The sequence below is a fragment of the Paramormyrops kingsleyae genome, chromosome 23 (assembly GCF_048594095.1).
Source record: "Paramormyrops kingsleyae isolate MSU_618 chromosome 23, PKINGS_0.4, whole genome shotgun sequence".
Lineage (NCBI taxonomy): Eukaryota > Metazoa > Chordata > Actinopteri > Osteoglossiformes > Mormyridae > Paramormyrops > Paramormyrops kingsleyae.
In genome coordinates, this window is record NC_132819.1 from 17,158,428 (window position 1) to 17,172,491 (window position 14,064).

Sequence of the window (14,064 nt, forward strand, 5' to 3'; positions counted from 1 at the left end):
TATTGCTGGTATCTGGCAGATACCCGATACAAGTGGCTTCTCGATGTGATCCTTTCATGTCTGGCCGGCCCAGAACACTGTTGAATAAAAAAAAAAAACAGCTCTGGGTTTATTGTATGCCTTGTGGGGCTGCAGTATTCCTCCCTCCCCGATCCCTGAAGGATCCCAAGCTACCTCCACTTCCAGCATCAATCACTAGCAAAGATTTTAAAATCCCTGTTTGTCACTCCCCTGAAGGGCCTCTCAAAACAGGCCTCCTTTTAAATCGCCTGTCGCAAGGCACCTTGAAGTAGCCCCATCCGGAGCAGTGCCATGAGCGAGACGGACGGAAATTGGTTCGGACAAGAGCACAGAGGGTTGTGGGTAAGAGTTCCTCCAAGCATTCTCAAGCATCTCCTGAAGCCTTCACTTGCTGCCTGTTTGCCCAGGACTGTGAAACGCGCGTCGTTTTGCAAACCAATGCGGTCAGAGTTTCGTTCGTCTCTCAGAGACATTTTCGGGTGCCACTGTAGGCTCAGATTCAGCCTTTATGTGTCACATGACCTCCCTGATGGGATTCTTTATTTTTTTTTTTCCCTGAGCAAGAGAGAGTGGTGGGAAATATTAATTGAGAGGCAGGACTTGTCGAAACACAGATTCAGATTATGCTGACATGGTTCTTTGAAGAAAGCAGACAGGTAATTTGCTAAATGGAGGCAGTAACTGTTGTGATTTATTCAAAATGTGACGCCCGTAATGTCACCGTAACATCTCCCGCCGCAGAGCAAAGTGCGGGTGGCGTGTTAAATAAATCAGAGGTCCCGGGTGCCTTTATGTGGCAGCATGGAGCACGCAGTTTTCTCCATTCTTTCTTTTCTCTGTAATTGCAAACTCTTCCATTACCTCTCCGTTTGGTTATTATCGTTCATTGGCAGGCTGAAATCTCCCACAAGCTCGGGGTTTCTAAGTAAACAGCGAATCATGTAACTCGGATGGGTTATTCCATTCTGTAATCTGTACTGATCCAGCTGGCTCCTCACTGCACTGCCCTTAGTAATAAAGAGCTTTGAGGACATTAATTATCGCACAAAAACCCGCTGTGAATCAGGGTTTTTCTTCTGCTAGGAAGTGTCCATGTGCTGTGCTTTGATATTGTGAAATGTACGATTTCACGTGGCCCCTCTTTTGTGGAACATTCCCTAGCTGTTGCTCCAGAAGGCGACCCCTCCCTTTCATGCGTAATGATAATTCACTCCTTAATATTTCACATTACCTTCCTCCTCCAACCCCCGTTTCCTCCTGAAGTCGTCTCTTCTCCTTTCTCTGTCTAGCCGAGTGCGGCTCGTCCGTCATGAACAACGAGGGCATCCTCCTCTCGCCGAACTACCCCATGAACTACGAGAACAACCACGAGTGCATCTACAGCATCCAGGTGCAGGCCGGGAAAGGCATCAACATCTCTGCCCGGACCTTTCACCTGGCGCAGGGAGACATGCTCAAGGTGGGCCGGCCCGCCGTCCCATGGAGAGATGCGGGCGCGCTTACCATGCTTTTTAAAGATTTCAAACTGTTCAAACAGAGATATGGACAAAACAATGGTAAAGGAGCCCCTGGGATTGTTTGTACTGTGTTGTTTCATGTCTGGTTTCTTGGGGGTGGACGGGGGACGTTCAGTAACATTTGGCAAACAATCTATCGGCCTTGAGCAGCTTTGAGACTGAAGTGCTGTTTCCACGACGCGTAGATCTATGACGGGAAGGACAACACGGCCCACGTGCTCGGGGCCTTCACTGGGTCGTCCATGCTGGGCCTGACGCTCATGAGCACCTCCAATCACCTCTGGCTGGAGTTCTACACGGACGTGGAGTTCACCGGAGAGGGCTTCAAGCTCGTCTACTCCAGTAAGTCGCAGGAGGATAATCCACCTTCGCCCAGTGATGGTGGGAAATGCTCATTTATCAAGCTGAGCCACGAGCGCCCCAGTAAAAATTGAAAGGGAACTTCTCCTGTTACATTATCATGCATTAACTAAGACTAAGAACCCAAAGAGAATGACTATGTAATTTCAACACGGAGAATGTCTTATTCAGGGATTTTATGCATGGAAAGCCGTTAAGTATAATACAGTATGTAAGGAGGGCACAGGGTGACTGGTGTCGACCTTGGTTCTGTCCAAACGGATGTGGCTTATATAGAGTTGATGCCCTGCCCAACCCCCCCCCAGGCCCCCACCACCTTCCCAATTTCCACTTCTCACATGTTGAGAGTGACAGAGTTTTAGTTCCCGGGGCAAACCATTAAATTCACTTGGGGGGTATCTCGTTTGAAATCTAGTAAATCCCCACCTGCCCGAGATTGCATTTTACCGGGAGGATTAGCTATTCGATTGCATAATGGAGGTCGTACAGTGTGAGGGGAAGGTGAGGTCACCGCCTGCCATGACAGCGACTTGGCCAGCGGATAAAGATGGGCAGCAAGGTAAATTAAAATAGCCATTTGTGGGGCTGGCTCTTTCTCGGGCCTGGGCTTTGCCGGGGGAGGGGGGGTGATTTAATGCCATGTGGTTAACCGGCTAAGTAAGGTTAACGGGGTAGATATCACCTGATCGGGGGGTAAAAAATAAACAGCAAGTGTTGGACAACATCGCAAATCAGTAGGCGATCTAGACCCCATTGATTTAAACTAATTGCTAACACGTGTACACAGACGTTACAAAAACTAGGCAAAGTCAAACCCATTTGCTTAATCCTATAACCACTTTCCCTACAGTCGTATAGCAAAGAGCACAGAGCAGCTTTGACTTCGTCACTGTTACATTGACAAAGGGACTTATTTTGTTGAAGTAATTAAGGATTATGTTCTTTGCTCAAGGGTATAACTTGTCCTTGTATTTGCAATTGCAAATTTGGTCACAAACTCAATGTAAACAAACACAAAGGCTTTGGCTAATGGAGAGAGAGTGGCGGGTGTGATTGGGAGCTGGGGGTATTTCAGATCGCATCTGAGTTTACGAAGTAAAAGCCCACTGCGCCGAATCTAAAGAACAACGACTTGAAACCAGAGAGCAGTTTCCAATATCAAAGGCCATTTTCCATGAGAGTTTTCAACGGAGCTGAATTCTGGGAGCAACAGCTGCCTGGAAGCCTCTTTAAAGTGCCAATTATTCTCTTCCCCAGCATTTTTATGAGGACATAAGGGAGCAGGAGGAACCTGTTGCGGATCTGGTACCACACAACACATATGAGACACTGAATAAGTAATGATTGAGACGATGTGGCGCAATCGAAAGACGCAGCAGAGTGATTCCTGTCCTGTGTTTCACTCCTCAGTGCGTAATTATGATACCGAATGATGAGAGCGGTGATTTCAGATGATGATAATAGCATCTATCTCAGTAGGGCTGCCTGCGATGCTCTGCTAAGCACATTCTGAAATTAACTCAGCACTTAATCTTAATTGTTCTGCCTGCTCAGTAAGATGGACACTCCTGCCTGTTGGGACTTTAAAGTCAGATTTCCTGCTAATGAGTACTTTTAAAGGGCCGACCTTCAGCTTGGCGCCCGGCAGAGACAGGCGGGCACGTGGGGAGGGAGGGGTCCCCGGATTTCAAATGGCAAGCGAGTCAGCAGAAATAAAAGTGTCCCGATTGGCTCGCTCCGGTCACAGATTCGCTCGCTCCCTCCCCGCCCCCGCAGGTTTCGAGCTGTCCCACTGCGAGGACCCCGGCGTGCCCCAGTTTGGCTTCAAGGTCAGCGACCAGGGGCATTTCTCCGGCAGCTCCATCACCTACCGCTGCAACCCTGGCTACACCCTCCATGGCAGCAGCGTGCTGAAGTGCATGACCGGCGAGAGGAGGGCCTGGGACAACCCTCTCCCCTCCTGCATAGGTAAGGCAGCCGCCCCCCCCCCCGCGCCCCCCCCCCCCCCCCACCGCACCCAGGAGGGCACAGTCCCAAGGCCTTATTCTACAATAATGAGACATTGTTAATTCAGCTGCATCGTTTCTCTGTTTGGCTGTGGAGGCCTTGGTTAATGGAGCTTCCATGTTCTGGTTTTGAGGAACGGGAGTTCCTCCCATTTCCAGCTCAGCTCTTAATTACCAGTCAGAAGGAATATCGATCTCTGTTCCGACCCCAAAGTCGGGCAGATATCCCGAATCCAGGTTTGGAAAGAAAAAGTGGCAGCTGCTGTCCAGATTATTTATGCACCGCTCTGTATTTTAATATTAAAATCAACGCTTCACTACCCAACATTAATTTTCGGTAAAAAAATAAAATATGCTGATGCCAAGCCAGAGTATAAAAGAGGAGCCTATCAGATGGGTAGCAGTGAAGGCTGGACAGTATCATGCTCAGATACACATACGCCGATGGGCCGATGGGCCAATGGCTCTGCCTGTACGTATGTCACGGAGCAGTGATACCCGCTCCTTACCACCTCTCTGTCCTGTGAAGAGGCCCCTTCTTGGTGCTTTCATGGCTGTCAAACACTCGTTTTAAAATCCAGGCCTAAATTTATACTGTCATGCATATTCAGCTTAGGCATTTTCTTACTTTTCTTAGTTATGGCATGGATTCTCAAGCTGTTCAGCCGCCGACCCCCAAAGAAACAGTACCAGAGAATCACGACCCCCACTAGGTGTCAGAAGCATGCAAACGGCAGCACGCACTAAAAGGCCTATTCATATTTGGGCACATCACTTCGATAACACAAAAGAACACAACAATTTGACAATAGCAAGTACACAATTTTATATAGACCTAGTGTTACGTCTAAGTTACCTAATGTTATATTTAGGGTTACATAGTTTACTTAGTGTTACATCAAACTTACCTAATGAAATGCGTGGACACTGTGGTGGGAGCTCATGGGAGACCGTCATCCACAGTTAGGCCCAATCTGTGCACTATGCAGCACTAAAGTAACTGGTAACACTTTACTTAACAGGCTACAAATAATGTAACAGTGTACATGCTTACTTAATGCATTAATTAACCAGAAACTAAGTGTTACGTACTGATGACATGTTCGTTCACCAGTAATCAGCCATGATGGTTCATGTATTTCATGCAGGAACTGTAATAGTTCATGATTTGTTCTTCAGTAGTAACTCAGTAACTAAATAACGTGTCCCCCTTAAGTTAAATGGTAGCAAATAAGTTTACGACAGCCTTTGTGTGTTCATATTTTTGGACGGGATCTCAGCCCAGAAAATAACAAAAGATTGGTCAAATAAATGTCAACACGTGCTGTCACTGATCTTAATCTGCTTTGTATATCGGTTACTCATACCTGCAGTATGATTTAACATTTATTACAACGAAATGTTTTTGTGAATTGTTTTATCTTTCGGATAGCTGGTCCTTACACAAAATGCATGAGGCATTCCTTACCTGTTTCTTATTGATTAGCAAAATTCGTGGTATCTTGTTCGCCTAAAAAGTGACGCATATTTTATTCATTAAGAAAAAGAAACTTGTTTGTAGCAGGTCCTACTAAGGTGTTTTTAAACTTTAAAAAAATTTATTCGCATATTCTAGAAATCATCACGCAACTGCCCACCAGTGTCTCACATCCCCCACTTTGGGAATTACTGATTTATGGTACTCATCAGTATGATTATTTTTTCCCCAATCTTAATTTCTATGTCTGCCCATGTTTTAAAAAGTGCTGTTCTTTCAGGTAGATCCACTGCTCCTTACTGATTGGTCGAAATCATCTTTATGCAAATCGTAAAAAAATTTCCAGAACAAGCCCAGATTGGTTTCCGCATTTTTATTTGCCACTCAAACTTTATTTGTTCCGCTTAAAGTAAGGGTTTGTGTAAGGCTCTTGTATAAACATTAAATTGTGTTCATGTCACAACAATTTTATAAAAGTGTGACAGTGTTCATAATCAGAGACAAGATTTTTTTGTGATGTTGCAATCGTTAAGTTGCATTGTTACTTAAGCTCACATAAGGTTTGATCATTTTTCCCTTTTCCTTTTTTTGTGGTTATTTATTATTTGAGTAGTATTTCGTTTTATTCTAAATATCCATAATAAAATTTCAGACTCTAGTGGTCGCAGTCATACTATGGCATATTTAAAATAAACGTAGGTCATTTAGCATGACCTTTGTGAGAAAAAAACAGAGAGGGAGCATTACCTTAACTCTCCCATTCCGTGGCTTTTATTGCAGATAAAATATTTAGCTGTACTTTTTATTCGAGCCGACCGGCTGAGATGTGAAAGTGGCGGCATGTGCCGGGCCTGAGGAAACGTGTGTCATAAAACTGTGAGAAATTTTTATACGAAATCAGCAACTTATGTTCGCGTTTTCATTTCAGTCCCCCGTTACGTATAAGGAGGAGAAGGAAAAGACACATTTTAAATATTCAGTCTGCTGGAGGAAAAAAAGAAAAACATCAGTATACCCGTGGAGACCTTTATATGTGTCTTCCTGACAGACAGGTGGAGAGATGAGCTGAAGTTATTTCAAGGGTAAACTTTTCCCTACCAAGCTGCCATGTTGTGGAACATCTGAGAGCAACACGTATGCTGGGCAAAGTTAGCACTGGAGATACAGACAGTAACCTATAATGAGCAGCTGGATACCAGGAATAATGAAGAATGGATGTGGCAAGATGTTAGTTTAGGAGAACGTTAAGGGGCGGAATTCTCCAGTACTGAACCTCCATAATGCTCAGATTAATCAAACACTATCTGAACTTTGTTATTCAAGCATCATTGAACTGAGCATTGTTTGTCATGTAGATAGTTTATGCAAATGAGCAGAATGAATGCGAGCGCCAAGCCCGGCGTCATTAATTAACAAGGCGGCGTTCCGGCACCAGTCCGCACCATACATTTTTGTGGACAGCTATTTAAAGTTAGATAACGGAGTGAATGGGAGGTACAATAGCGATGAGCTCGTTATGTAAGGTATGGCGGGCCCCGCGGGGGCCGGGGAGGGGCCCCATTAGGCGGCTTGGGGCTGGGGAAGAAAGGGCCGTGTCATGGCGCTAAGCATGTTGCCGGGAATGTGAAATCGCCCGTGTGTGGGAGGAGCCGAGTCATTGCGACGACTCTCATTGTTTTCAAACGCGGTACTACGCTCACCCTGAATACGTCGCCACCGGGAGAGCAAACCGCGGAAAATATACCTCATGGTGAAGTGCTGTAAACTCCTTTTCTCCCAGAAACGAAGCTGCCTTGCTGTAGAAAAAGAGAAATTAAATGTCCCCAAACTTTTGTTTATTAACAACTTTTATAAGTGTTAGAGGAGTCAAGGCGGAGGTACAGGAGTCATGTATTACAGTAATGTGAGTGTGAGTCCCAGGGGTGGATAGTTCAGGCCCAGCAAGTAAAAATCCAGACCAAGATTTAGTTTCAACCAACCAGTTGAGTACTCTGTGACTGTGACTCTTTATTCTGAACTAGTTGGTTGAAACTAAATCTTGGTCTGGATTTTTACTTTCTGGGCCTGAACTATCCACCTCTGATGTTCCCACAATGTGATAAAAACCTGTTATTTTGACAATTTTTTCGGTACCCACATGGGGAAACTTTCTAGAAATCTGTGACTGCAGTCTCCTAACACTTTGCCGTCTTTCCCAACTTAGCTGAATGCGGCGGGAGATTCAAAGGCGAGTCGTCGGGCCGCATCCTGTCTCCCGGATACCCATTCCCCTACGACAACAACCTGCGCTGCACCTGGGTCATCGAGGTTGACTCGGGCAACATCGTCAGGTATCGTGCGGGCATGTGACTCGGGGTGTGACCTTCATTTTGCTCAGGGGTCAGGGAAAACATCTGAACAAGGGAGGGCAACATTTCAGGGCAGGAGTGAGTGGCATATGTACTGAACTACAGAACAGTAATATACCCAGAAAAGCACAACACATATCTACATATAAATCAACTAAACAAACAGTACCAGTCAAAAGTCGTGAAACACCTATTGAAAAATCATTTGTTTTTCAACATGATGATGATTCTAAGCACACCTCGAGGTTATATACTGTAGGAAGTATTATCTTCTTAGCATGGAAAGACATGGAGTGCTGTGACAGATGACCTGGCCCCCACAATCCCCCAACCCAAACCCTAAAAACCTGGTTTGGGATGAATTTGATCAAAGAGTAAGAGCAAGGTAGCCAACTTGTGCCCAGACCTTATGAAAACGCCTTCAGGACTGTTGGAGAAGCATTCCAGGTGGCTACATCTGAAAGGCGGTCAGAAGAATGACAGCAAAAGGGGGCTGTTTTGAAGATACTAAAAATTTGAGAAAATTTTGAGATGCTGAACATTTTTCTTGGTCTTTGCAAAATTTGATATGTTTTACTTCGCTGCCTTGAGGGCTTTTACTATAAGGTGAATAACAGCTAAAATAGAGACAAATGTGTCCAGATTTTTGACTGGTACTGTAGCTAACAGCAGCCAGCACCACACTGTCAAAGCCTGCTAACCTCACAATACAGTGTTTTGCTTCACAATCCATGCTGAGATCTGGATAATGCTGCCGATGACTGGACATAAAATACAGTGTTAAAAAATACAGCTGATTGGTAGATTTCAAATCGCAGCACTCAGTGAGTAACCCACTGTATCATTTGCCTTATAAAAGTCAGATTTTATATAGTTCAGGCTTTTTGAATAAAGATGAAATGGCATTAAATTAGTTGCATTGAATTATTTAATTTTGTTCACGATTGTTCATCCCTGCATTCTTAATGATTCACCAAAAGTCATCCGGGCATGGGCCTAGGTTGACCCGCCCCCCGGTTCCCCGTTTCATGCCTTTGGTCGTTCATCCAGGCCAGCCAGAAACTAACCCTTTGGAACCACAAAAGAGAGAGATTTTCTAAAGATACTGTCAATAAAAAAAGCATAAAAAAAAAAACAAAAAAACAGGGAGAGTCTGGAGTTTTGACGGCATGTTCGGACGACAAAGGCTAGCCGGGATTTCAAGGTGATTGGTTCGAGGAGGTGTTATCTTGCGTGGACTGGGCGGCCGGCTTTGTTTCCCCGCACGGAGCCTGTCCAAAGCCCTGGGTAATAACAAGATGAGACAGAAATGCAGCTCATAGACTCGCTTATTAGTATTTCCCAGAGCTGAAGTGGAGTAACCTTGAAGGGCTCCAGCGTCTCCTCCACACTTTGTTTTGTAATCATATTCCCCCTTATTACCTTTCTGAGGACCCCTGGTTCGTATTGTAATTTAGAGAAAACTGCAAATAACGATTTATCAAAATTCGGAAAATCGACAATATGTTAGTTACGGTGTAATTATGTTGTTTTATATTCTTTGGCTAGTTTGTTTCATCTTACAACAAGCGGTACACAAACCACAGGGAATAAAAGCATATTTGACCTTAGCGTAGCCTCATTCTAATTTATCTTAACGGGCAGATATATTTTGAGGAAGGGCCTGCGTTCCAGGAATCTGATGGAGCGTTACGCTCTTATCATGAGTATAGTGGACGAAAGATCTGTGGGAATTGAAATTACTGACTTAATATTGCCATCTACATTTTTATTCCTTATCACATTGGAGAAATCGAAGCTGAAATATAGTATGATAGGCTGTGCGTGAGGAAAAAGTCTGTGTGGTACCTCCTAGATTGTTCTAGCAACAGATGTGGTCATTAAAGCAGTTACTGCATATTATCGCAGGCTAATGATGACGGCAAGGTGGCGATTTGCGGTGACACGAGAACCTGCATCTGACTCTTGGAAAGACCCATTACGTGCGTGCGATAACTAATGTCGCTAATTATGCAAACACAGGCCTTTCTTGTTGCAGTTGTTGTAAATGGTGTAAACGAGCGCCCGTCGCTTGTGCCCGGTTGCTGTTCCGTAACCCCCGGCCTGCCTCGCCAGCTTGCAGTTTTTGGCGTTCGACACCGAAGCCTCCCACGACATCCTGAAGGTCTGGGACGGGCCGCCGGAAAACGAGATGTCCCTGAGGGAAGTTAGCGGGTCGCTGCTTCCCGAGAGCATCCACAGCACGCTCAACCAAGTCACCATCCAGTTCGAGACAGACTTTTACATCAGCAAGTCTGGGTTTGCCATCGAGTTCTCAAGTGAGTCTTTAATAACGCAGGCTTATGTAAGTTTTAGGGGGCTTTCTCCACATGAGGCACCTGTAAGCCTTTTTAATACACCTCTGATGTGAAACACTTTTCCAAAGTCTTAGACAGTCAAAGAAAATAGTGTTTAAATGATCCTGTGTACAATTATATTATATTATGTCTGTGAAAGTGTGTCAGCTTAGCCATTTCAAAACCCAGTATTTGCAGCGACCGTCCAATTTTTTTTTTTTACTCGTCCACTAGCAGACCTCATATGGCTAATCAGTACCTCGTCGAGTTATTTTACTAAGTAGTAAATTTATTAACTGGGTTGGTAGTGCAGCTTAAATATCTGGTGCCTCTGAGGAAAGGTATTTCCTTTGCCTGCCTAAGACTTTTGCACAGTACTGTATGTATTATGGTGGATCAGATTCTGGTAACTGTAGGGAGGGAGCGAGTTTAACTATTCTGGTCTAACCTGAAAGTCAGTTTACTGAGCTCAGTCTTAATCTCTTTTCAACTCTAATACCACTAGCTGTAATTTCCAAAAGAATTGGCTCCTAGCTGAAAAACTCAAGTCAAGATTAATCTGTGGAACAATGAAAAGCAATTTTTTTCTGTCTGGATGGCAAATTAATTGTAAAGTGACTCATTAAGATTAGCTAAAGTTACTGGCCACCTTTTGCCACAGTGCTCATATCCTGTCCTCAAGTGTCGTTTGCATTAATCGGAAGAAATAACACAAATTAACGAATCTCTGAGTTTTCTTTTTTAATTAAAGGAATAAGAAAGGGCTGACTGTCAGGTCAGTCTCATCAGGATGCGGAGGCCGGACCGTGGCAGCCGGATGATATGCCTCTTTGCTGAACCCCCACCCTCCCCACTATCTGGCCACAGGTTCCGTTGCAACTGCATGCAGAGACCCTGGGGTGCCCATGAACGGCAGCCGCAACGGAGACGGCCGGGAGCCAGGGGACGCGGTGACATTCCAGTGCGATCCCGGCTACGAGCTGCAGGGCGAGATGCGCATCACATGCATCCAGGTGGAAAACAGATACTACTGGCAGCCCAGCCCCCCCATCTGCATAGGCGAGTATCCGGCACGAGGCCTGGAGCGGCAAGTCGGCGCCAGGAAATTGCTGGAAAAACGAACACGCTTTCTGTGCAGGGGCACCATTAATGATGCTGCCGCTGTTTCAAATATTTCATGCCCTTGTCCCCCCCTGTAAAATTACTACCGTTACCAGCTAGACAGACACTAAGAGCCACTTAGTGATAGTTTTTAGCTACATACCTGGCAGACTTAAGCGGGTCCTGGCCAGCCTGTGGGGGGGGTGGGCACTTTGGCCCCACATGTAGGACATACTGTAGCGCAGCCTAAATGTAAATGTGGGCATAAATACCAGAATCAGGACTAAAGCTGGTCCACAGCCTGTTAGCCAGTATGTACGAGAAGTATGAGAGGACATCAGCAGCGACATCACATTCCCCGTAAGCCCTGGTCATTAAAATCCTCCCTCGCCCGGCCGTCCTCGAGTGAGAGACAGGGGTCCGCTCACGGCGTCTTCTGTCCACGGGTGTCCCATGTGAGCTACATGTAAACCGCATTTGACGGCGTCATTAAAATTCAGCGCGTCCCTCCCTGACAAATAGGTGTTAATGACGGGGTGCCGGTGACGTGTCATGAAGCACCTAGAGCCTGTATGGCAGCTGACGTGTGTCCTTTTTTTAGACATTTTTTTTTGGGGGGGGGGCGGGGGGGCATTCCTTCAGTGTGTCACTGTTGTTGTGTACCGTATGACCCATTCACTAAAAAGAAACACCCAGGATATGTCTGATTTCTTTAAACACGCAACAGCACATATGTTCATACTTATTGCGTGTGTCACACGTTATTGGAATGTTATTGCCTGCTGACTCGTTCAGTTCATGTTACACGTGTGATGACACGTGTGTGTGTGTCTGTGTCTGCGTGTGTGTATGTGTGTGTTGCTCTCCACAGCTCCCTGTGGGGGAAACCTGACTGGATCCTCTGGCTTCATCCTCTCACCGAATTACCCCCACCCCTACCCCCACAGTAAGGACTGTGATTGGCTGATAGCGGTCAACCCGGACTACGTCCTGTCACTGGCATTCATCAGGTACGCCCCCTTCCCAGTTCGGGTCCGCGTCCTCCCCCTAAACCCGCCTGTTAACCTCAGGAGCCCTCACCACGCCGCACCCCCCCCCCCCCCCCCACCACCATAATCACACAGCGCAGAGGCACTGATGATGACGCCTGATAATTAGTTCGCTGGGTCTCTGCTCGCAATCCGCTGTCCTTAATGAACCCACAGCCCCCCCCCCCTTTATTACAGCCTCTCGTTTGAGGTGTCTATGGCTTTTTCTTTTTCGGGTTGTGCAATTATGGGTCCAATTAACATGAAAAAGAAATTTGATAAATATGCTTCATAGTTAAATAGTTCCACTAATTGGGCCAGTTTGTCTCTCTCTTTTTTAAAATTTCCGTTCGACCTTTACGCGGCGTGCCGTGACCGCGCTGAGGGCCCCGGGCCCCGTGACGGGTAGGATGGATGCCGCGGCGCATGGGCGCAGTGAAGCCGCCGCCCGCCAGCCCTCCAGGTTAAAGTTGACAGCGGCTCGGTGCTGCACTGAAAAATCTGCGCCCCCCCCCCCCCTCCCGAACCTTCATCATACAGTGACATTTGCTCGCCCTGCGAGGCCTGTGGCCAAAGGGGTGCCGCATTTTAATGGAGAGCCACGTTCCGCATAGTGCCTGAGACGTCACGTTAACTAGCTCCTTGGATATCTAGTATGTCACTGTAATTGCGTATCATGTGACCCATTTGCTGAAAAAAGGATATATCTGATTTCTTTAAACACACAATAACATATAGTGTGTTTATTACGTGTCTTCTTACTGTGTGTGTTCATGATCAAATTTAATGCACAGGGGGAGGGGGAGGGGTGCTTGAATGGTTTTCACAAACATGCCTTTGATGTGGAGAACGTCACTGGCACAGATAGACGGCTCAGCCGAGGGCCAAACAGTGACGGAGTGATTCTGCCGTCATTCTCTTGCCTGCTCCACCTCTCTGCTCATTGGCAGACTCCACTGACCAATCTGTTCCACGTGAAATCAAATGCGGTTCTCATATCCATGCAGGGGTGGGGCCACTGCGACACTGGCCCCATCTGAAAGCTAATTGGCTCTGATAGCACCACCTCCCCTGTCATTCACTGACATAAAACATATGATTGGCTAATGATATGTTTACCCCCCTCTATATGAATTTTGGCCCCTCTTATGCCTAGAATCACCCATCTATGCATGCCATAAAATGCAGGGTTTTCTGGTAAACAAACTGGAATGTTACCAGTCAAAAAGCATTTCCAACAGGTTGCCAGGAACAGACTTGATCCCTTTCACTGGGTTCCATTACACAGTTCATTAAAGGCGGCGTTGTCAAGCAGAGGACTGTGATATGAAATATTCCTCTTATGATAATGCGAACGCACAATAGGAAAAAAAAAAATGACCTCAGTGTTGGCAGTTCTGTGAAATTCACATTTCATCATTACAAATTAGCACTATCTGCGATTGTTCGCTTTTCAATTAGCGCCAAGCTAATTGTTTGCTGAGTGACAGCTCCAGAGGCTAAGCTAAAAAAAAAAACAATCTTAAACATCTGGTTATCAAAAATTAATTGCTTTTTTTTTTTTTTATTCCACTCTGATGGGGAGCATTTTCCCGCGTTTCGATTCGCTTTATCTTGAAGTGAGCCGTCAGCTATAGATACCGGTCCGGTGAAGTGTGACAGACTCACCGAGCCCCTCAATGCACCATCAACACCAGGCAGTGTGGACAAGGCACATTGTCACGTAGTAAAATAACAGGATTGACACCCCCTACCACCCAAAATAATTTGCATTACCAATCAGGCACGTAGCCAGGTAGTTAAATTACAAGTCTGAACTCCCCTTGAAATCTGGTTTAGGCCCCTGGTTGGCAAAATGTATGGGAGGGAG

At 45.9% G+C, this 14,064-nt stretch overlaps 1 protein-coding gene across 6 annotated transcripts in view; it reads left to right on the forward strand.

The window, feature by feature from the left end:
* csmd3b (CUB and Sushi multiple domains 3b) overlaps positions 1-14,064 on the forward strand; it is a 349,538-nt gene that overhangs the window by 246,366 nt on the left and 89,108 nt on the right. For all 6 annotated transcript variants that reach the window (XM_072705595.1, XM_072705594.1, XM_023811991.2 and 3 more), the window contains 7 exons: positions 1,311-1,480; positions 1,724-1,880; positions 3,675-3,866; positions 7,585-7,711; positions 9,845-10,047; positions 10,933-11,124; positions 12,038-12,176. In XM_072705595.1, the coding sequence (XP_072561696.1) occupies positions 1,311-1,480; positions 1,724-1,880; positions 3,675-3,866; positions 7,585-7,711; positions 9,845-10,047; positions 10,933-11,124; positions 12,038-12,176 (1,180 nt within the window). The remainder of the gene's footprint in view (positions 1-1,310; positions 1,481-1,723; positions 1,881-3,674; positions 3,867-7,584; positions 7,712-9,844; positions 10,048-10,932; positions 11,125-12,037; positions 12,177-14,064) is intronic.